Genomic DNA, 24,631 nt, shown 5'->3' on the forward strand with positions numbered 1-24,631 from the left:
ATCAATGTACAGTTAATAAGACTGTGTTTCTCCTGGATCTCTGTGTATGTTGTAGTAGGAATCTAGAGGACAGGTGTCGGTGAGAACTTTGCATTTTGATGGAGCTTGGGCTTAGAACTTTTAGTTTGCTCATACATTTGTATTACAAGTTTTTCCATGTCTCAGATTGTCAGCCACATTGATAGCTACGTTTTCATGAAATCCAGATAAACTATGGTAATGCTTTTCTTTGCAGGGAAGAATTTCGCACGATGTGGGTGATTGGGTTAGTGTTTAAAAAAACAGAAAACTCTGAAAACCTCAGTGTTGATCTCACCTATGATATTCAGTCTTTCACAGATACAGGTATGTCTTTACTTGGATAATCAAAACACTTCAGTTCTTGCATATTTGAAATTGTCTTGATGCACACCATAGTGATATTTACAATAATTATTGAAATTACTTGCGAATATTGAACTGTCATCAGAATAATGGTTTTGTATTAGTCTAATACAGATTGAGTATTCCTTATCCGCAATGCTTGGGACCAGAAGTGTTTAGGAGTTTTTTCAGATTTTGGAATATTTACATTACACTTACCAGTTGAGCATCCCTAGTCTGAAAATAGGAAATTTGAATACTTCAATGAGCATTTCCTTTAAGTGGCATGTTGGCACTCACAAATTTTTGCATTTTGTAGACGTTTCAGTTTCAGATTTTTGGATTAGTGATACTCAACCTGTATATACATGATTTTTCGCTATTGTGGCAACCTTTAAGTAGAACCATTCCAAACTTGACTTCTCCATAATTTCCTAAAAAATGGGAAACAACTTGAATATATGGTTGTCTAGACTGAATCTGTGTCTGACTGCCTTCATCATCTTGAACCTGAGAAATCAATGAAGTGTAACTTGTGATGACCTGGAGAAATTTTCCTACTATGTCTCAAATACAGATTCAAATGTTAATGCATAGGTGGGAAATAGGCTGATTAAGTGTAGATTTCAGATTGACCTGTACTCTAAGATGAAAGGTAGTTCATTTTAACTAAAGACCAAATGGTGGATGTAGTTGAGAGAATGAGTCTATATGTAGGTGCACAACTTTTCATGGGAATGGCGAATACTACACATAGGGACAACTGCACATCTACTTTAAGGACTAATCCTTTTCTCTCTCAGACACTGTCCTCCTCTCTCCCATTAAAAAAAATCTAAATGGCATTTTTATTCACGATGAGGAGTTTTCCCTGGAGAACATATAGACTTAAAATTAAGAATTTTTTTACCTAGTTACAGGAGAGAAAAAAATTAGTGCCAGTTTGTTAAAAAGTCAGTATCGTGCACTAACTGTGATACAAAGGAGAAAATAAAAGGAAAAGAATATGTATTTCAATATGTCACTGCTCAGATACAATGACGCTAGAAGATAACTTAAGTGTCAAGTGATTACACTTTATGTGGATTCGCTAGCAGTGTGACATCTATAAATTCTGATCAATACCGGTGTTGTCTGTGGTGATTCAGGTATCACCAGCAGCGTTAGCATTGGTGACCTTGTAAGAGTGAAAGTTGCAAATAAAAAGAGATCTAATTTTGATATGCTTGGTGGTAGTTGTATTCCTGGAAATTGCAAATTAAAATACTCTGTTTTTTGTTTGTTTGTTTTTCTTGTTTTTTATTTTAAATACTTCATTTTTAAAATGTAGAATTGAAGTGATTTCTTGTTTAAATAATTGCTAAGTAGGTTTTTTGTCTTAGGAATGTAGGAAGGACATGGTATAATTCTGTGTTGGGTAGAACTGTCCATGTTGAAGGATATATATATATATATATATATATATATATATATATATATATGTTTCTAGCCATAGTACCTTTTAATCAATACAACAACAAAAAGACCTCTACAGATTTTTAGAATGTCGTATGTAGGGTGATACTCCACCTGCTGAACACCACAGAAGTATTTTTTCCTGGCCGGGCGCGGTGGCTCAAGCCTGTAATCCCAGCACTTTGGGAGGCCGAGACGGGCGGATCACAAGGTCAGGAGATCGAGACCATCCTGGCTAACATGGTGAAACCCCGTCTCTACTAAAAATACAAAAAACTAGCCGGGCGAGGTGGCGGGCGCCTGTAGTCCCAGCTACTCCAGAGGCTGAGGCAGGAGAATGGCGTGAACCTGGGAGGCGGAGCTTGCAGTGAGCTGAGACCCGGCCACTGCACTCCAGCCTGGGCGACAGAGCGAGACTCCGTCTCAAAAAAAAAAAAAAAAAAAGAAGTATTTTTTCCTGAAGTAAAAATTCTGATGTTAACTTACTTATGAACTAGTAAGTCACGGATACCTACCTGGATTAGAAATTTGTTCTGTATGTTGCGTTCAAATTAAGATGTTTATCAAAGATTACACTAATGAACCATCAAGATTTTCAAGGATGTTTGAGATATTTTGGGAAGGAAAATTTAGTTGTCCTGTATATTGAAACACTTTAATCCAATACTTTATGGGATTTTAAAAGAAAATAGATTTCACATATTCAGCACACAAATATTCACTCCCAACCCCTACCAGTTTCTTTTCAAGTAATTTTGGTTGTTCATCCTAGACACCTTGGAATCAGTCTTTGACCCTACTCCATGTTAATCCATTATAAAATCTTTTTGCTTCCTCTTTCAGAATATACTGAGGTTTCTGCTACTTAGTACTAATCCCACTGTTTTCACCCTAAGTCCTAGCCACTATAGTGCTGTTGGATCACTGTCATTGCCAAAACTTTCTCTTTTGCCCTCGCGCCTTCAGCTGTTCTTACCTAGAGTCCAAATGATATTTTTAAGCCAGATCATGTCTTGCCTGCTTAAAAGCTTTGAGTATCTGAGTATCTACTCAGAATAAAAGTCCAAGTCCTTACTGTGGTTTGCAAACTTCTGCCTGATCTGCCCTTTTCATTATGTCTGTGACCTTACCTCCTATTATAAGTTCACAATCCTTTATTTGTAAGTTTTGGAGCCAGAAAGGTAATACAGTTAGTAATATACCCATTGAGGCCTGGAGCGGTATTTGGTACTGAAAGACAGTATCATTTCTGCAGGGAACCATTGATACTCACATGGAGCAAAAGATAAAGACCAAATAGCCACAGCCACAAGTAGTTCAGAACAGGGTTTGTTACTAGATGAATTTTGTTTCCTATCTTAGAAAAACTTGTGTGTTGGGAGTTTTTAGGATTTTAGAGTTGCACATAAGGGATTATGGATTTCTACTTGTCATCTTCTCCATTGGCATTTTTGTTGTTTCTCAAATGTTCCAGGCATTTTCTCCTGCTTAGGGCATTTTGTTCTTGATGTTTGCTCTCTCTGGAATGCTGTTTCACCAGGTACTCTCAGCTTACATCCTCATGTTCATTTAAATCTTCAGTCAGATGTCAACTCAGTTTCCAGGCTGAGCTTCCTATCCTACTCCTTGTGTGGTTTTTCTCAGTAATACTTATCATCATCTGACATGGACTGTAGTTTAGGTTTTATTTTTTTCTTGTTTATTCTATTCTCCCTACTGTAATGTAGACCCTTTGAGGCTACATTGGTCTTTGTTCACTGCTTATCTCCAGTGTCTAGAACAGTACGAATCAAGTATAGATGTTTCATAAATATGTTTTGTATGACCGACTTTTACCTTTTGGGGCCCTCTGGATCTAAATAATTTGAATTTATTTAATTGTAGCATTTTCTTTTTGTACCTGTGACCTCTATTATTTAAGTTATTACTATATATAGAAAGTATGTCATTACTTAGTTTTATCTTGCAGATTCTTGTAAAGGTACCTATAGGTATAGTTTAATAAGTTTGACTTATTTTACAGCATGTGTTACATACTTGGGTAAAGTTTTAAACAATAGTACTGGTAGCATAAAAGGATATGAGTTTAAGAAACTCTTTTCCCCTCATTTCTGCCATTTCTTAAAGAGTTACTCTTTAGAGTTACTACTTTAAGAGCTATTTAAAGAGTTACTACACTGGAAGAATTAATACATTTTGTGCTTTTATTCAGCGCATCTTGTGGTAAAAGGAGTTTACTCAGGCAATGAATTATGTCAGATTAGGAATAGGTCTTGACTGATTTACAGGTATGCAGTATTGATGGAAAAAGGATCCCTACTTAGAATAGTTTCTCTGGAGTGAGTTTAACTGCCTTTATTAAAATGTTTCTATTTCTTGTAACAATTTCCTAATTGTATAGTTTATAGGCAAGCAATAAACAGCAAGATGTTTGAGGTGGATATGAAAATTGCTGCAATGCATGTAAAAAGAAAGCAACTCCATCAACTACTACCTAATCATGTGCTTCAGAAAAAGAAAAAGGTAAATTTAGAAAGTACTTACAAAAGCATTACTAACATAATGTTTTATGCATCTGGACTATCATTATTTCAGAATTTAGGCTCAGTTAATAAGTCATATTTGAAATAGATGACAGCTTTTTAAGAATCTGTTTCATGGGTTTCATGGAGCAGTTTCATTATGTGAAATCTGACTCTAATCAGTTTTCTTGCACACAGTTGCTTTAGATTTTAGAAGGGTTAGTAGTGATGCTTCATATCCTTACTTTGTATATACCCATATTCTCTTTAAGCACTTTTTATTCTTATTCATTAAAAAATCCCACGTCAGTATTTAATTTTCTTTCCTTTAAAAAGTAAACTCAATTAAATTAGTAAGGAAATATGTGGGTCAAGTAAATTATGTGAGACTTTTAAAAAATGAAAATCGCTTTTTTGGATGAATGTGAGAAATATAACATGTATATTATTTAAAAACCAAAAGTTGCTGAGTATAAAGGAGGTCATGAACAGAGGTCACTGAGTTAATATTTTGCATTACATTTTTCTAGTGTTAGTGCTTCTTTTGAATAACTTAGAGCTATTTTTTCGTTATTTGAACTTTAGTGAGCATATTGGAATTTTAGTGCACAGATACAAATTACATTTTTCTTTAGGTGATTTCAAAAATAGATGGTTTATTCTTATAATGGAATACTTCACAGTATGTAGCAGTGAAAATAAATGAACTACAACTGCATATACTAGTATATGTTGAATAAAAAAGCACACATATGTGTGTCTCACTTGTTACTTCCATATAAAGATTACAAGTTTAAAAACTTAAAAAACAATGTATTTAGGAGAGAATATGAAATAAAAGTATATATTACAGAATGATAACCACTGCATTCAGGAAAATGGCTGGTTGTCTGGGATTGGGGTTGGGAGGAAAGGAATGAAATTAATACACAGAAGACTTTAATTTTACAATGTTTTGTTTCTTAAAACAGAATATATTGTAATACAAAAGCATTGAAGTTAATTAAAGGCAAGGACTCTGGAGTGGACTGCCTTTTTCAAATTCAGGCTCTACTGTTTCCTGCCTGTGAAATTTGAGCAAGTTACATGGCAAACATCTTGTTCTTGATTTGTCTCATCTCTAAAATTGTGGCAGTATTTTTACCTATTTTATTAGGTATTTCATGAGGATTAAATGAGCCAATACATGTAAAGGGTGGTTTAGACTAGCTCCTGGCATATAATAAATGCTCATATTGGCTTTTGTTATCACATAACATCATTATTATTCACAACTTGGGGATAGGTAGATAAATGAGGAGGGGTGTAAAATCAGTTTTTAAGGCTTAAACGTGATGTTATTTTAAAAATGTTTTATTCTTAACCTAATGGTTTACTAACAATTTAGTTAACTAGATAAAAATTGACAAACATGTACTATTCTCAGTGTACTATTTATACACAGACTGTTCAGTGCATGTTAACATATTTATTGTAAAATTTTCCATCAAACAGTTTTATTTTAAAACTAAAGTATCTCAGCTAGAGATTAGCCTCAGGAAAACAAACCTAAAATATCAAGTTAAACATTTGCTTTCTAATTGTCCTTTAGCGTTGTATTATTAAGGGGTTAAATCAATTGTACTTAAATGTAAATTTATCACATACAAAAAATATAAACCCTTTGGACTCAGGAATGGTGGCTCAAGCTTGTAATCCCAGTGACTTGTGAGGCTGAGGTAGGAGGATCCTTTGAGGCTGGGAGTTCAAGACCATCCTGGGCAACACAGCAAGACTCTGTCTCTAAAAAAAATTTTTAATTAGCCGGGTATGGTGGCATGCGTCTTACAGTCCTAGCTACTCGAGAGGCTGAGGTGGGAAGATCACGTGTGCCCAGTAGTTCAAGGCTGCAGTGAACTTATGATTGTGTCATTGCACTTCAGTCTGAGTGACAGAACGAGACTCTGTCTCTTACAAAATAATAATTTTTTTAAAAAAGTATATAAAGATTTTATGTTTTCAGAAGTGAAAGTAATGATTATGTTCTTTAGAACTTTGCTATTTCTTATTAATATTTAATTCATAATCAAATAGCTATTAACAGCTATTTATAAACAGATAATTAGATTTCTCAGAATCCTATATTCAGATTTCCTTTTTAAGTTCTATTTCCATGACAGTACTGATATTTGGAACCATCCTATGTAAATTTTAAGTAAATTTGAATATAAGATGTTTTATTATTTCTTAAGGTATTATTTCTTTAAATATAGTCATCTAGAATATAAAGAGAATCATTAATGATTGGAAATTTGTTTTTTAGTCCAAAAATTCTATCAGATGAAGTAACTATAATTTCACAGCAAACCTACTTTTAACATTTTATTTATACACAGACTGTTCAGTGCATGTTACCACATACAGATTTTTAAAAGGTTTTTGATGAAACTTGCTATTTTGTGACCTGCCTTTTTTTGTGTTAACATATCGTGACCATCTATCCAAATTATATTTTTAGTGGCTGTTTAATATCTCTTTATCTAGCTACAGTATGATTACATCTACCCTGTATTTGAGATCATTTAGAGTATTTCTAAGTTTGCATTAGTAAAATAGCACTTTCTTGCTTAGTAAGTAACAAGTGTCTAGGAGTCAAGATCTATGAATGTTTTGTTTGGACTCTTATAAATAGCTTCCTTTTATTAACTGCTATTTGCATAACACTGTACCAGTCCTTTTTATATTTAATGTTCCAGCAACCCATGGGTATTGTCTTTTAATAGCAGAAACTGAGGAGTTAAGAACCTTGCCCTGGGTCATGTAGTATGAACTGTGAATTGGACTTAAGTCTGACTACAAAGTATGTGTGTATGTTTCTTTCTGTAGTATGTTCTTTGTTTTATTTCTTTTATTAAAAATTATGATAGAATATTTATGACTCTTTGGCTTTGAGGTCTCTTGCTACCAAACTTGATCTGGATATAGAAGCAAACAAAGCAAAGTAGCTTAATGCTGTTTTGTGTTTAGACTAACCAGTTAAACTTTCACAATTTATCCCCAACAGTGGCCTGTTAACTCACAGCTGTTTGGTCACTTAGGGAGGCAGGTAACTGTAGAACTCAATATAATTTACTTACTGAATAAATCCTCATATCTAGGGGAGAGTAAGATTGGTAGCATTGTTGAATAGTAAGAGATACTCATTTATAATATTAGGTACTTTTATTTCACAACTGACTTCATAAGCAAATGGCGTTACTCTCTCTTCCTCTCCTTTCCACCATATCTCACCTTCCCCATTTGATCAATTTTCATTCATGTACATAAGTGATATGTCTAGTGCTAAATCAAAGATGAGAATATTTTGTTATTTGGGGAACTAGAAAGCACAGAATGCAGGCACATATATAAGGAATGTGTTTTTGTCAACAGTATAAATTATTGTCATTAAAATGTTTGTGTAGGTAAGTGAACCCAGGCTAAACATTCTGGAAAAAAAAAATGAACCTGAATGTAATGTTACAGTAGCACCAAATAGCAAAAATTTAAACGTTGTTACTAGAAAGCAACTTTAATTCCATGAAACCATCCATAGTTTTTGGTTTTTCTGCTTTATTTGTTTTGGAGTGCTTTGATTTTTAAGGAGGACCAACATTAGGATTTGTATATTATGTTTAGTTTTCAGAAAATTATTTCTGCTTTTCTTTTCACAGGATAATTTACAGTATTAAGCATGCCATTTAAAAAATTATAAATTGCAATTAGAGCACTAAAGTCTCTCGCTTTTGAGAGAGGCTCTTTTTATTGACAAATAGTAAGGAGTGGCAATAAGTTTGAAGTTTAAAAAATTTTATGTTTATTGTAGGATAATTAGAAATCTATATGTAAACAGAATCACTTCTAGACCCACTTTACAGAGAGTCATTGTAGTACCATGTTTATTGTTGAGACATTTTTTTCTTGTATGTGTATATATTTAGAGTTCTCTGATTGGAGATTCTTTTGTTTTATATTATAGTGTTTTTAATTTGTGTTGTATCTTATGGTCAGTAGATACATTTAATACAGCATTTCTTTCTCCTTTTTTCTCCCACATAAGAACTATATTTAATGTTGAGGCCTTCTTAGAAGAAAGTACTTGACTCCCAAATTGTTGCCTTTTAGAATCAGCATGGCACATCTAACTTTCGTAGATTTAGTGATTTGTGCTTTTCAGTAAAAACCATATATGTTAAGTAAAAGGTTTCCATGTTTCAGCATCTGGATGAAGTAAAGATATATTCAGTAAAATGTTTCATTGTTTGCAGCATTCAACAGAAGGTGTCAAATTGACAGCTCTCAATGACAGCAGCCTTGACTTGTCTATGGACAGTGATAACAGCATGTCTGTGCCTTCACCTACTAGTGCTACGAAGACCAGTCCATTGAACAGTTCTGGCAGCTCTCAGGGGTAAGGAAAAAGAGGAAAACAGAAATGGAGTGGCTGTTTGCTGAATCAATCAGATACATTCTTATTTTGCTATTAAAGTCATCTATTTAGAATGTTATTTTCATTCCATCTACTAATTTTTTTTAATAGCAATTTAATTCCTAGTTTTGGGGATAGTACTTTTTGGTTTTGTCTTGTCATACTTAACATTTTATTTTTGACACTGATAATGTCTTCAGTCAGATGTGAATGAATGTTAGCGCATAACCCCTCCAAGTTCATGTGTTTAGATGGCTACTGCTACAGTGCACTGTATGGTGTGCTAATGAGAACAGACAAAAGGAACAAAACCACCTTTCTGTCCTAGAGCTGCTTATAGCTTTGTAACAAGGGAATGTATCTACGATAGTTAGGGAAACCTGTTTTAGAGCTAGGTATCTCTCTTAACATTCACAGCAGGTAAAAATTTAAAAATTTATTATTATTTTAAGAGATGGGGCCTGGCTGTTTTGTTTAGGCTGGCCTTGAGCTCCTGGATTCAAGCGATTCTCCTACTTCAACCTCCTGAGTAGTTGAGACTAGAGGCGCATGCCACTGCCTTGGGTATGAAGCAGTGAAAAATTTTCAGCCAGGTGCAGTGACTCACACCTGTAATCCCAACACTTTGGGAGGTTGAGGTGGTAGGATCACTTGAGGCCAGGAGTTCAACACCAGCCTGGGCAACATAGTGAGACTCCCATCTCTAGAAAAAAGTAAAAAAATTAGCCAGGTTTGGTGGTGTGCACCTGTAGTCCTGGCCACTAAGGAGGCTGAGGTCGGAGGATTGCTTGAACCTGCAAGGTTGAGACTACAGTGACCTGTGGTCCCACCACTGCACCCCAGCCTGGGCAACCAGAGTGAGACCCTGTCTTTAAAAAAAATAAAAATAAAATAAAATAAAAGTAATAAATATATATATATATTTATGTGTGTATGTTTATATATGTGTGTAATATATATATAAATATACACATATAAAAATATACATATATAATATATAAATATATATAAAATATACACACATATAAATATATAAAAATATATACAAATATATATTATATATAAATATACACATATAAAATATATATATATAAAATATATATACACACACACACACACATATATACACACACACATGCACACATTTTGTTTGTTTTTGTTTTGTTTTGTTTTTTGTTTTGAGATGGAGTCTCACTCTGTCACCCAGGCTGGAGTGCAATGGTACGATCTCGGCTCACTGCAACCTTCGCCTCCCAGGTTCGAGCGATTCTCCTGCCTTAGACTCCCGAGTAGCTGGGATTACCGTCACCTGCCATCATGCCCGGCTAATTGTATTTTTGTGGAGATGGGGTTTCACCGTGTTGGCCAGGCTGGTCTTGAATTCCTGACCTCAGGTGATCTACCCACCCTGGCCTCCCAAAGTGCTGGGATTACAGGCGTGAGCCACCATGACTGGCCTATATTACAATTTTTAAAAGGCAGTTTTAGAAGTCTGTTTGTCAGTTAACGTATAACCGATGGCAGAAGTGCAAGCTGGGGAGGATTCCCTGGATGAGTGTGAAATAGAAAATGCTGAAGTCTCGTGGATGTCTTTTCTTTCTTTTGGACTTGGTGTGTGTGATATGTTTTTAGGCAAATCATGCATAGTTCAAAGACTTTAGGCCTGAATATGTCCTGTAAGTGTTAATCATTTTAAAAGTTTTTTTTTTTGTTTTTTTTTAAGTGAAGAAGCTGACTAATAAGAATTTTGGGATGTGTAAAAGCCTTTGTGTCCTTTTGAGTTTGTGCACGAATATAAAACGTGTACAACTGTACTAAATTTCACAAATTTAGTTTTGAAATTTAGTTTCTTGAAGTAATACTAACTTCTGTAAATAAAACTTCTGGGTTTTTAGAATACAGTTGTATATTTGTTCAACAAGCATTGAGTGTTTATTATATACTAGGCACCTTGCTAGCCATTTCAGGCTTTCCTCCTGCATGTGTGGTTGTTCTCTGGCCAACTGTCCTTTTCTTTTTATTCATTTAATATTTGTGCCCTTGAGGGCTCTCTCATTATTCTTTTGTCTGTTTATCCCATCTTGATATTGTCCCTGAGTGGTAACACCTTCTCTGTTGACTACATTTACATTCATGTACCAGTGATATCCATAGCTTTAGTAAGCTGACTGCTCTGTGGTTCCACGTGGATGTCATGTAGGTACCAAAAATAACAAGTCTTCCAAGTGTTGCCTACCTCCTTATGGCGTCATCATTCACCAGTTTCAGAGTGTGGGTGGTAGCTCTGAGAGAGAGAGAGAGAGAGAGAGAGAGAGAGAGAGAGAGAGAGAGAGGAACCAGAGGACTTTTCTGCTTTTGTTTTTCTTTTAGGAGATAATAAAAACTTGAGTTTATTTAAATGCTAATGTGTAGAATTTACTTGAGACAGGAAAGTTGGTTGGGAGAGTAAAGGAGTGATGATTTGAGTTTCTTGAGATGACAGGAGATCTTATTAAAATAATTAAAAACCAAAAAAAAAAAAAAGAGATGACAGGAGTTAGATTTAGAACATAGACTGGGCTTTTTTATATAATAAGGAATAATAAGGAAAGAATAGGGGTTAATTATAGAAATAGGTGTGTCTCTTTAATATTTATACTTAGAATTTGGGGTAATATTTGGCTAGTGGCTTTTGGTTGTTAAGTAGGAAGGTCATTTGAGATTGACATGAGAAGGAGAAAATGGGAGAGAAACTTCAGGGGAGTAAAGAGGGTTTAAAATAAGTTATTTTTATTTTATTTTATTTTATTTTATTTTTTTTTATTTTTTATTTTTTTGAGACGGAGTCTTGCTCTGTAGCCCGGGCTGGAGTGCAGTGGCCGGATCTCAGCTCACTGCAAGCTCCGCCTCCCGGGTTTAGGCCATTCTCCTGCCTCAGCCTCCGGAGTAGCTGGGACTACAGGCGCCCGCCACCTCGCCCGGCTAGTTTTTTGTATTTTTAGTAGAGACGGGGTTTCACGGTGTTAGCCAGGATGGTCTCGATCTCCTGACCTCGTGATCCGCCCGTCTCGGCCTCCCAAAGTGCTGGGATTATAGGCTTGAGCCACCGCGCCCGGCCTAAAATAAGTTATTTTTAAAGTTAAATATTGAAATATTTCCTTGTCACTTAAAAGTCTTTGTTTAACTGAGCCACTGGATGGGCTTTTAGGGTTTTACAAAACCCTTATACTTTGTGTACAGAAGTTTATTTCTGTTTTCTGTTTCTCAGAACATTTTCTCATTCATAACTTTTTTTTTTTTTTAATAATATAGGTTTTTTTTTTCTTGTAGAGACGAGGGCTCACTGTGTTGCCCGGGCTAGTTTCAAACTTGAACTCAAGCAATCCTCCCGCCTCGTTTCCCAGAGTGCTAGGATTACAGGCATGAGCCACCATGCCTGGCCTCTTATTAATAAATAATTTTTGTTCGAAAAAATCCTTCAGTTAAGTCTCTTAGCCAAAATCAGTTAAGAATAGATCTTTTAGAACCACTCTGGCGATATAGTAGCCAGCCGCCATATGTGACAATTTAAATTTAATTAAAATTAAATAGTCTCTCACTGGTCATATTTTAAGTGCAGAGTAGCTATGTTTTAATAGTGGCTACCATATCCAGTAGCACAGATACAGAACATTCTGTCATCTCAGGAAGTAACATTAGACAGTGCTGCTTTGGAAGGTTTGTGTACTTTTTACTGTTGTTATACTTTATCCAATAAAGTCAGTTGCTAAAGTGTATGTATAGGAAGTAAAATCAGAGAATCATTTACTTTACAAAATAACTTCTGTGCATGTTATAGATCATTGTATTTTATTTTTATTTATTTTTCTACTTTTAAATTTTGAGACAATTTTTAATTTTTTTTTTTTTTTTTTTTTTTTTTTTTTTTTTTAGCAGAAACAGTCCTGCTCCAGCTGTAACAGCAGCATCTGTGACCAACATACAGGCTACTGAAGTTTCTGTGCCACAAGTAAATTCCAGTGAAAGCTCAGGGGGTAAGGAGATTGGGTTTGTCAGGTTTGAGAATTCTTACATTATATTTGGTTTAACCTTCATTTTGAAAAGCGGGTTTGTTAAGTAGTTGAAATTCAATTTTTTAAATGCCAGTTTATTTTTTGCATGTAAAGTTATTCATGAAATCAAATTCAGAGAAACAAAAACTTACAACTTGATACTGATGTGGTTAATTTGTATATGCTCATATATTTACTCCTTAGGTACATCGAGTGAAAGCATTCCTCAAACTGCCACACAACCAGCCATTTCTCCACCACCAAAGCCTACGGTCTCCAGAGTTGTTTCTTCAACACGTCTGGTAAACCCACCACCTAGATCTTCAGGAAATGCAGCAACTTCAGGAAATGCAGCAACAAAAATACCTACTCCTATAGTAGGAGTCAAGAGGACATCCTCACCTCATAAAGAAGAGAGTCCCAAGAAAACCAAAACAGAAGAGGTATATATATAAAAAACATATTAGTTAGCCATGGCAACACCAGCTGCCTATTTTTAAATCCATTGGAAGAAAACTTTATGAACCAAAATAGAGAAGGATCAAGGAACAAAGCTTTTAGAAAATCATAGGTGTGTCTGTAGTGTTTTAGTGCCATAGTTTCTCTTCACCTTTCCCATTCTTCTCAGTAACTACCTCTGCCATAAAGCTATGCCCTCTCATTTAAACTTCTTTAGTGCGTGTAGTTAGCAGGTATTGTCTACAACAGAATTTAACATGGAATTATATGTATTCTTAACTTATTATTCTCTAATGACTGTCTTTTTTTGCACTGATTTTTTGATGGTCCTTTGGACAGTTTTTTGCTTCTATGATCCAAATGGAGTTTTGAAGTTTCTCTCCTGTACTTGGTATTATAGGACCATCGAATACTAGAGGTTCTCAGGGAATTCTTATTGAATGATAAACAAGTACACACAGCCACATTAGTTTTTGAACCCTAAATGGTTAGTTCCCTAACCCTTAAAGAAACTTTCTAGCATCATTTGCTTTTTTTTTTTTTTAAAACTCCTGGGCACAGACTCCTGCCTCCCAGGTAGCTAGACCCACAGGTGCATGTCACCATGCCCAGCTTAGTTTTTTGTTTTTTATTTTGAGACAAACAAAAAAGAGCCCAACCTGGGCTCTTTTGCCCAGGTTGGAGTGCAGCAGAGCAATCTCAGCTCACTGCAACCTCTGCCTCCCAGACTCAAGCAATCCTCCCACCTCAGCCTCCCAAGTAGCTGGGACTACAGGTGCGCACCACCATGCGTGCCTAATTTAAAAAAAGACTTTTTTTTTTGGTAAAGACAGAGTCTTGCTATGTTATCCAGGCTTATCTCCAGCTCCTGGGCTCAAGCAATCCTCTTGTCTTGATCTCCCAAAGTGTTGAGGTCACAGGAACCACTATGTTTTGTGAGCTTGTATTAACTTTTTATACTAGCTGGTTTACAATTGTTACAGTCTTAGTTTTGGGAAAACCATTAAAAGTGTACATTGATTTGGTATGAGTCTTAAAATAGAGGTAGTCTTGTTACACAATTTTATTTCTCCCTCGAGTCACTTTCATGTTGTTTTCCAATCAGTGAGGCATTCGCTATTTCCCCAGAGGTGACAGTCTAAAAGCACCAATTTCATTGTGATTTTTTTTTTTAAGCTAAGAATGTATTTAGTAATTTACTTATTACAACAAAATTTCTTTAGAGTGGAAAAAAACCCTCTAGATTGCTCATGGATTCTATTATGTTTTGATTAAGAATGGTGAAAATTATTTTATTATTTAGCTTATTCTCTGAAGACTTCAGTTTTTTTTTTTTTGAAATAGCTGCTATTAACTAAAAGTAATCTGATGAATTTTGTCACTCTTAAGATGGTAAATGAGAATGAAAAATGAGTATTGTGTAGTACTTTAAATCCCCCCAGATTACTTATGATGCCTAATACAATGTAAATGCCGTTTAAGTTATTGTTATGATGTATTTTTTAATTTGTGTCATTTTTATTGTTGTATTATTTTTATTTTTCCAAGTATTTTTGATCCATGGTTGGTTGAATTCGCAGATGCAGAATCCACAGATATGAAGGGCCCACTGTAAATCATCGTAACTTAGAAGATGTGTTCTGAAAACTCATCTGTGTCTGTGTAATTATCTCTTAAGGCAGTGATTTTCATTGTTGGTTTTGCAACAGAATTAGTTTTTGGGTTTTCTTTGGTTATTGTTTTTCAATAAAGATTTTAGGGCTTTCTCCAGATGAACTGAATCAGAGATCTTCTAGAAGTTAGGCCTGGAGATCTTATTAAGAGCCCCACTGCCACATGATTGTGTTGTGCAGCAGCTTAAGAATATGCTAAATTTTTGTGTCAGTTACACATTCAGACTACTGATAACCGGTTTGAAGTTGTCAGGGCATTTCAGAATTCAGATTTCTTTTGACATTAGTAAAGTGTATTTAAGTATAATTCTATGCATTTAACATTGGGTTTTTTTTTTTTTTAATGTTAAAAATGGCACCCTAAGAGTTCTAAATAAGTTTGTACCAGTGCGGTATTTTGCAATTTTATTTGCACTTACCTTGGTAGAATAACACTTGTGTTTCTTGTCTGGTTTAGAAAAGCAATAAGAATATAGAATTTTTAAACTTAAGTATGGAAAATTAAAAATACATATAGAAGAATCATTTTATGTACCTGTGTACCCATCACACAGCTTCTGTTATAATTAACTCTCAGCCAATCTTTGTATTCTTAATTCTTTCAGCCTTTTTCGTTTTCTCTTGCGATTGAATTACTTAACAGCAAAATCTAGACATGTTTAATTAGAATCTTAAAAATCATATCTAAGAATGAAAGCATTAAGAGTAAAATTAGCCTACTCACAAAAATTAACAATTAATATCATCAAACATCTAGTCAGTGCTCAAATGTCCCGATTGTTTCATTGATTGTTTTAAAAATAGGCTGTTTGTTCAAATCCGGAAATCGAAAAAGATCCCTGTGTTGCAATTGTTTGATATCTGTAAGTGTCCTTTAAAATACAGATTCCCTCCTCCATCCCTCCCCACTTTTTCCTGTAATTTTTTTTTTTTTTTGGTATATATTTTCTCAGTCTGAATTTTGCTTATGGCATTTCTATGGAGTTGATTAATAGAAACATAGCATTTTAAGAAGATAAGGGATATTAGGTTATTCCATGGGCTAATCTCATTTCCTACCAGAAGAACTTGCTGTTCAGTGGCTTTTCCAGTTACAGATCTAGTTACAGTTAGAGGCAGGATTAGAACCCAGGCCTAAATCTCATAGTGCTTTAGTCAAAGAAATTTGCTGTAGTAGAAATAATCCTCATTTTGAAGCCCTTCTAAATTGGGTCTTTTATTATCTGCTAATGAGTACTCGGTATTAGAAATTTTAGCAAACCAGAAATAAATACTGGCCTCACTCAGTAATGCACTAAATGTATATAGATAGGAGAGTTTTAGATACTCTGAGGTAGTTTAGTTCTGCTTAATGGTCATCATATCCTAAGGTTTTTCAAATAAATATAAATGGTAATGTGAAATAAAAATGGAAAATGTTTACTCTGTTTCCTGGATTATATAGCTAAATTAACCTCTCTCTCTCTCTCTCTCTCTCTCTATATATATATATATATACACATATATATATAAAAAAAACTTTTTGTATGGAAAATTTCAAACATGTCATAAGTATAACGAACTGTCATGTTTGCATCACCTAGCTTCAACAGTTAACAACTCACAGCCAGCCTTGTTTTATCTACGTACCCACATCACTTCCTTCCCCATTGTTTTGAAGCAAACCCAGGCATAACCAAAAATATTTCTTTGTATATCTAAAAATAAGGACTACTTTTTTTTTTTTTTTTTTTGAGACGGAGTCTCGCTCTGTCACCCAGGCTGGAGTGCAGTGGCCGGATCTCAGCTCACTGCAAGCTCCGCCTCCCGGGTTTACGCCATTCTCCGGCCTCAGCCTCCCGAGTAGCTGGGACTACAGGCACCCGCCACCTCGCCCGGCTAGTTTTTTGTATTTCTTAATAGAGACGGGGTTTCACCGTGTTAGCCAGGATGGTCTCGATCTCCTGACCTCGTGATCCACCCGTCTCGGCCTCCCAAAGTGCTGGGATTACAGGCTTGAGCCACCGCGCCCGGCCAAAATAAGGACGTCTATAAAATATAAGTACAGTATATTTATCACACAAATATTGATAATCCATAGTGTTACATATCAGTCAGTATTCAGATTTGGCCAATTGTGACACATTACTATTTTTAAAGTTTGCATATTTGCAGGGTACAAATAAAGTCCTTATTGGAATTGACTGGTACTGTATTAAATCTCTTCTAAGCTGTAAGTTAGCCTGTGGTTTTTCTATGCCTGTTTTAAGAGTCACATTTAAAATTAAATTTTAATTCTGCTGAGAAAATAGTGTCAAAATAGTTCTTAAGACCCAAGCAAGGCGTTTCTCGAGTCTTGTGTTCTGTAGGATGTTAGTAGGTTGTACCAGGAACAAGGATTCTCTGGTTAACTAGGCTTGGGAAGATTAAAGTGGTGTTCTTTCTTGGTAGAATTGATTAGAACTTTCTGTGTGCCACTCTATGTGAGGCTTCCAGAATGGGGGTGATAACTATGCCAAATTCCTAAAGTTGTTTGATCAGGATCTCTTTTTTTTTCTTTTCCTTACAAAATATATTTCTATGAACTCTTAGTGGTTTTGGAAACGTACTTTAGGTGGTAATCTGCAGTAACAGTTTTCCTGATGCTTTTTAAAATTTTATTAGCTTCTGAAGCCAAATTTAATTTGATAAAAACATTTTAAAAGAAGAACCAGTTATCTATTTTAAGGCTATAGTTGATCTTACAGGTTTAATTATTTTGTAGTTTTAAAAAAGTTTATAAAGTAAAGCATTGATTGGCAAATAATCTAAATTTTTCATTTTAGAGAATAAAGCTTTTTTTTTTAAAAACAGGATGAAACAAGTGAAGATGCTAACTGTCTTGCTTTGAGTGGACATGATAAAACAGAAGCAAAGGTATACTAATTTAGCCTTTAGAATACATACACAATTGAGAGTTCAGAAGATGTAATAGAAATGTCTCTAAAATATTGTATTTTGTGCTATAGGTTTTAGATTTTTTTAGTGTTGTTTGTGGAGATGTATTTGTTCATTTTTACTGTTAATTATGTAATGCTGAACACTGAAGGGAATATAGTGATGAGTGTAACACATTCTGTGCCTTTAAAGGAGCTTATAATTAAGTAGAGAAGATAAGTCATGAATGTAATTAATTACATTATCAAAGAAAATCAAAGTAATTGAGGGCTGGGGGCCAAGGGGCAAGAGAAGTAAGATGTTATTTCTGACTGCAGAAATAGCAGTAAATGTCTTCACTGAAGAAAGAAGTAGCATTTGAAGTGGCTTCGAAGGATACATAGGATTTTTGACAGTCCAGGCTGAGATCATGATCTCTCTCTGTTGGGTTGAGAATATGGTATGATTACAGAAGCAGTTTTTGGCATAAGGTTTTGGCTAGAACCTGGGGTGCATGGGGCTTGAACGAGGTGTAGGGGTGGAAGAAATTTTTTTTTCCCAAAATGTAAAAGACTCATTTTTTCCCCTAGAATTTGAAATATATTGAAGGCTTTTAACTTTCTTTTGTTGTGGAAAAATTAGAAATTCTCCCCCTTCTCCCAGATTCTCCAGATTTCTCTGATGGATATTTTAACAAATACTCTCTTAGGTTTTGTGCGTGCCCTCATAATGCCCTTGTTTTATAATTTCAATGTACTTTGTAAACCAAGAAAAAAATGTTTGTGTCATTACGTAATCTACAAAATTATTAATGGCTTCACAGAATGCCGTCTTAAGGCTGTGATTATTTTTATCCAGCCAATTTCCTATCCATAGCAATTATTTCCATTTAAAAAAGCAAGCTGTGCTTTCCTACTGTAATACTGGTTACAGCTAAATATCATATCTGCCATTCATTCATGTTTATTTACTTAGCATAAATCAATGGAAGAAGAATTATTGAGGAAAATAGTATGCTTAAAGTTTGGTATACATCACCAAGTTGTCCTCTAGGAAGCCTGCATGTCTTCCATTCCTACTTCTTACATCTTATTTACGTTTTTTAATTTCATAGGAGAAAGCAGTGTTTCATTTTTTTGGTATAGTTTCATTCAAATTGAAGTTTTCATATTTTTATTTTCTTTTTTAAATTGTTTTTTTTTTTTTTTGAGATGGAGTCTTGCTCTGTTGCCCAGGCTGGAATGCAGTGGGCATGTTCTTGGCTCACTGCAACCTCTGCCTCCCAGGTTCAAGCGATTCTCCTGCCTCAGCCTCTCAAGTAGCTGGGATTACTGGCATGCACCACCACGCCTGGCTGATTTTGTATTTTTAGTAGAGACGGGGTTTTACCATGTTGGCCAGTCTGCTCTTGAACTCCTGACCTCCTCATCTGCCCACCTCGGCCTCCCAAAGTGCTGGGATTACAGGTGTGAGTCACCAGGTCTGACCTATATTTTTATTTTTATACGTTTGTGTATATATTATTTTCTTTTGTGTACTGCTTTTAAAAAGTTTAGAGTAATGGTATGACATACTTTACCCTGTGTTTTCTGATGAGTAGAACCAGTGCACTGATTACTGAGGAGGGGTGAAGAGACCATAAGGAGGGAGAAATCTTTTTAAGACATATTTTCTACTTTTAATTAAAGGTGTGGGGTTGTTTTATTTAGTAGTATTGAATAAGTTTTTTGTTTTTTTGTGTTTTTTTTTTCTCCCTCAAAGCTAAGAATTTTCCTTGGGTTTATGCTCTGTTATTGTCTGGGCAACATTTCATGATGTGCTTATGTGTGTTTTTAATTATCATTTGCTTAAAATGTCCCAAGTTGGAGCTGGTTGGAAAGTCATGAGCTATTTTGACCCATGCCTTATAAGATTTAAGTAGGCAAATAGAAATTTATTAATATCTGAAATGGTGAAATAACCTACAGCATCTACACACTAGGTGTTTTTGTAATGTAGTCACATCTTTCTCTTGATCCCTCCTGTCTTCCAGTTTGTCTTCTTTATTAGCCACCAAACCCAGTTATGTTCTTTTATTCTTTTTTAAGTCTCTTTTCCCCCTTCCCCATCCTCTTTGTCTCACAGGAACAACTTGATACAGAGACAAGTACAACTCAATCAGAAACTATTCAGACAGCGGCTTCTCTGTTGGCCTCTCAGGTACTAAGTGCAAAAAGCAAGGAGAATTTTGTAAATGTCCTGAAGATTAGTGTGGTATATTGAATTAAAGTGAGAGTTCATAGAAGACTATTAAAATTAATCTTTGTGAAAGTAATTACTTGCTAGCCTATAAACGTATTTATTGTAGTTTTAAGGCAGGGCCCTGGATTTGACGGAACCGTTCTCTGGGACTGTTTCAATGTTAACTCATCCCCTTATATTAATATATTATTTGATACTGCAAATCATTTAAATTTTCACTAGTCACTTATACAGGTTTCATATGTAAGTTTTATTTGTAGGTCAAAGAGTGAAATTCAAACTAGGAATGAACTAAAAAACATTCTTCATGTATTTCTTTTGTAAAGGCTAATTTATTTTTATTTTAAAAATGTGTTTCTGCCTTATTTTTCCACTACTGATTTCAGTTAGTTATTAATATAGCCCATAGCTCTTCAGAATTACTTTTTCATTTGTCCTAGCAATTCTACTTGTGACAGACCCTCACATACGGAATCTCACAGTAGGCATCTGGAATCTTTTTTCATTGATTTGTTTGTGAACCTTCATTTTGTTAAATAATTTTCTTCTTGAATCCTTTCACATGAATGAACCCTAACGTCTAGCTCAAACTCTGACACAAAGTAGATATATTCTTTAATAGATGATAAAACTGGTTAATCTCTACAAAGTAACTGAGATAACAACTGCTGCTGTACTGATACTATGATGATATTTTGCTGCTTTGCAGCTCAGAGTTATTTTAACGTGATCATTTAAAAATGTGCTTTTGCTAGATGTTAACTTTTATAGTCTCTAAAGATATATAAATATTATGTTTAGTTTCCAGAATACCTTTTCCATAATCTAATAAAACTTTAGGGGGAGTAACTAACATCAGGAAGCATGTTTAATATTGATACGTGGACAAACTTGTTTATCATTCGTAAACTGTCCTGTGATTGCATGTGTTTGGTTTGCCACATACTCTCTAGGGACTTATTTTCATAGTTTTGTCTTACTGAATTTATCCCTGTAGTAATTAGTACCCATGGGTATTTACCTTTCAGATATTTTTATGAGTGAGTAGAATTTTCTTTCTAATGAAAGGATTCATAGAGCCATAGAGAGAAAAATCACCCAGTTATGTAAGAAGAATGATTATGTTGATTTTTAAAAAAATACATTCCTATGTTTGGTAATGTTAGGTATGTACTTATTTCTGGGGAGGTGATAATATTGTGGCTATACCTAATAAAGAATTCTTACTGTTTTGAGATAAATCTGGGAATATTTATAAATGAAATGATAGGATCGCTAGGATTTGCTTCAGAATAACACAAGGTGAATTGAAAGTGGGAGGACGGTGGCTTAGATTTGACAATTGATGAAGCTGGGTAATGAATACATGGGGATCCATTATACAGTGCTCTCTACTTTTGTGTATGTTTGGAATTTTCCATAATAAAACTTTAAAAGATCCATCTCTGTATTTTTTTTAGTGTTAAAGAAAGCTTGTGATTTAATCTAATTAATATGAAAATAATCTATCTAAAATGTAGGATGATTAAATTATTGCTCAGCTGTATAGATTTAATTGTATAATTTACAGTGTCAGAAAATAAATTTACTGCTGCTGCTTTGTATAAAATGAACTTTAAGTATTCTCCCACTTGGGGGTGCTCCAATACTAGTTAATATTACCGCTATTAGTGTGGTAATAAGTGAATACGGTTTAGCAGTAACTTAAGCATTATGTGATAGGTGATTCTTAGAGGAACAATTTAAAAAACTATTTGAAATTACTTAGGAGTTTTTAAAATATTGTTAAAATATACCTATTTGAAAATTCCTTTGTTGAACACATTATTTGTTAAATAATGTGATAGTCATATTTACATTCCATTTTGACAACATTATAGAGTTTTTAAATTTGTAATGCTTTTCTCATAAGGTTTCTTAAATACATCTCATTGTTAAATTATGGTGCTTTGAACAATGTTGTGTTCTTTGCTTTCATTCTCAGAAAACATCCAGTACAGACCTTTCTGATATCCCTGCTCTCCCTGCAAATCCTATTCCTGTTATCAAGAATTCAATAAAACTGAGATTGAATCGGTAAAAACAACCTCAGGGGTCCATAAACAATATCTGCCAACTCAACCTGTTGTCTTCAAATGCTAAAAAAGGAGAATGGAGGGTACAAGACTAGACATGACTGAAATGGATTTGGGTTTTTTGGTGACCTCCCTTACTGGGCTAATCAGCACTTGATCGGAAGTCCAGGTTAGTATGTGAAGCCAGGAGTACTATTATTATTGTGTTAGCAACAGTTGCATTAACTATTTCAAAAATTACTGCCTTTAAAAAAACAACCTCAAGCTATATTTGTATTCATAATTGACATCTGGATTGGGTTTATGTTTGATGCATTGTTTGGAAAATTTGCAATACAAACTGGCATAAGAATTACTTATTCTGATGATGCACTTTTATGTATTTTTCATTAGAAAGTAGAACTAATTTTAGAGTTTCAGCTTGATGGATTTTCAGTTTTTCCTGAAGAATTTTCTTTACCTTTAGTCTTCAAATTGGATACCGTTGTGCAGTGGTGTACTGTTACACTTCAGAGAAAGGGTAAGAGTACATCTAGTTCAGTTCCTGTGAGGTAGCTGTAACCCTTAAAAATGAAACGTCAACTCTAGGGTACATTTGACATTGAAAGAATAGTTAGGAAATAACTTGGTTTTGATAGGGTCATGATTAAGAAATGATATATTGGTTTTATTTATGGAATTGTTTTATAGTGCATACAAATCAGCGATCAGCCAGCAAATATTTTTCTTTGAGCTTATGAAAGCTCTGTATTCTTTTGCCTTCAATCTGTTGTCTTCAAAACAAACAAACTAAACAAAAAGCTTCTTGCACCTTCCCCTTCCTTTTTCTTTTTGCTTGTATGCACAAGGTAGGACTTATTTTGTAAGAAACAAAATGCCAGTATTTTCTTAAGCCATGATGTGAAACCAATGACCCTGTGACCACATGGCACAGAACACTAAATTTTGGTCCCATGGCTGAAACTTGAGGGTGACTAAAAGTAATGCCTGTGAAACATGGTATCTGTCTGGGATGGCCATTTGATCTCTAAGAGGAATTTTGTACACTCCACAGAACTCCTATCTATAGTAAAATTGATTTTCAGTTTTAAATGTGGGCAAAAAGTCATTTTCTCCAAGATTTTAAAACTAATTCTTATTTTTAAATGGTTTACCAAAATTTGTCAGTACATTTTACATGTAGAAGCATTTTAAAAATCATTTCTAGCAAGTACTTGACATCTAGTCAGCTCTCTACTCCTCCTTTATTTTGTTTTTTTCAAAAGATTAAGAGCTCTTTTCTTTGAATAAAATAATTTCTCATAATTAAGCAGTAGAAGATCTATCTTTACAAAGTATGAGGGATGCCAGATGTTGATAAACTTACTCTTTCTTAATCTGGACAAAGTAAACTTAACAGATTTTTCTGATGAGCATGTTTTATGAATCCTCCATTGTGCTCCATTCTATCACATGTGCATTTTTCATGTTAAACTGCAATTACTTAATCTCTTCCCCTATCCTTCTAAATTAATTTTCTGAAGTTGGAGTGTAGTCTTTTCCCCCTTAGGCTATGCATTAATCGAAGCTTTCTTTTCACCATGACTTTATAATGTCTAGTAAACAATATTTCTACTTCCCACATCTTTGCTTTACACAGTCACCTTGCCCTTCCTTCCACCACCGAAGAAAAAAGCTGGTCATACTAACAGGTGAAGTGTACAAGGTGTCTGTGTGTTTTGTGTAGCTTCAGAGTTAGATTGAAATTACCAGGCACAGATTTAGTCTTGTCATTTTGTTTACACATTGGGGAAAACAATTCAGTTTATTAAACGTTTCATGTAACTGCACCCAAGTTTTGCCAAGCTGGAAACTTGGACCTTTTCTGTGTAGTGACTTTTTAATTATAGTTTTCATAACCTGGAGATCAGACTGTTGCTTTCGCATGATGTATGTAGTGTCTCATGACTGGAGTTTGCTTTGTTTTATAGTATCTGTACTCCTTGTATTTTTCAAGAGCTATTTTGTAAACAGATGATGTATTTCTCCATTGAAAACACAATAAAAAAAAACAGCACAATCTCACAGTTGCCTGATTTATTTTGACTACTCCTTTTTTTCAGTAATTTAATTGGTTCTGTCATAAGTTTATAGTGTGATTCTAAGTGAAGATTTGCAAAAGAATTTGGTTACATTAGAAAATATTTGTTTCTGGTTAACTTAAGCCATTGGCAGCAGCCTTGTATTTATAGCTCAGATAATAATTAGGTGTTTGTTTTTCATATAATTGATCTTTAGGGAAGAAAACATTAATATAGTGACTATTAATTCAATTTTAGCTGTTCTGTCCTCTAAAGTATTCTGTGTCTGTAGACACCATACTTATCTGTATATTTATTCTATGCCTGTAGACAGTGTACTGTCCTTTTCAAAGCATTTAGCACTTTAATGTCAGCAGGTGGCACTGTTGTTTTTCAGTGAATTTAGAATT

The 24,631-nt window shown here is 34.5% G+C and overlaps 1 protein-coding gene across 6 annotated transcripts in view; it reads left to right on the forward strand.

The window, feature by feature from the left end:
- PAPOLA (poly(A) polymerase alpha) overlaps positions 1–24,225 on the forward strand; it is a 65,471-nt gene extending 41,246 nt beyond the window's left edge. The window contains exons 15-22 of one of the 6 annotated variants that reach the window (XM_015144433.3): positions 236–345; positions 4,220–4,341; positions 8,627–8,769; positions 12,703–12,800; positions 13,023–13,261; positions 17,783–17,845; positions 19,970–20,044; positions 22,071–24,225. In XM_015144433.3, the coding sequence (XP_014999919.1) occupies positions 236–345; positions 4,220–4,341; positions 8,627–8,769; positions 12,703–12,800; positions 13,023–13,261; positions 17,783–17,845; positions 19,970–20,044; positions 22,071–22,166 (946 nt within the window). In that variant the 3' untranslated portion in view covers positions 22,167–24,225. 6 annotated transcript variants of the gene reach the window in all.
- The last annotated feature ends 406 nt before the right edge of the window (positions 24,226–24,631 follow it).

Source organism: Macaca mulatta, chromosome 7 (assembly GCF_049350105.2).
Source record: "Macaca mulatta isolate MMU2019108-1 chromosome 7, T2T-MMU8v2.0, whole genome shotgun sequence".
Lineage (NCBI taxonomy): Eukaryota > Metazoa > Chordata > Mammalia > Primates > Cercopithecidae > Macaca > Macaca mulatta.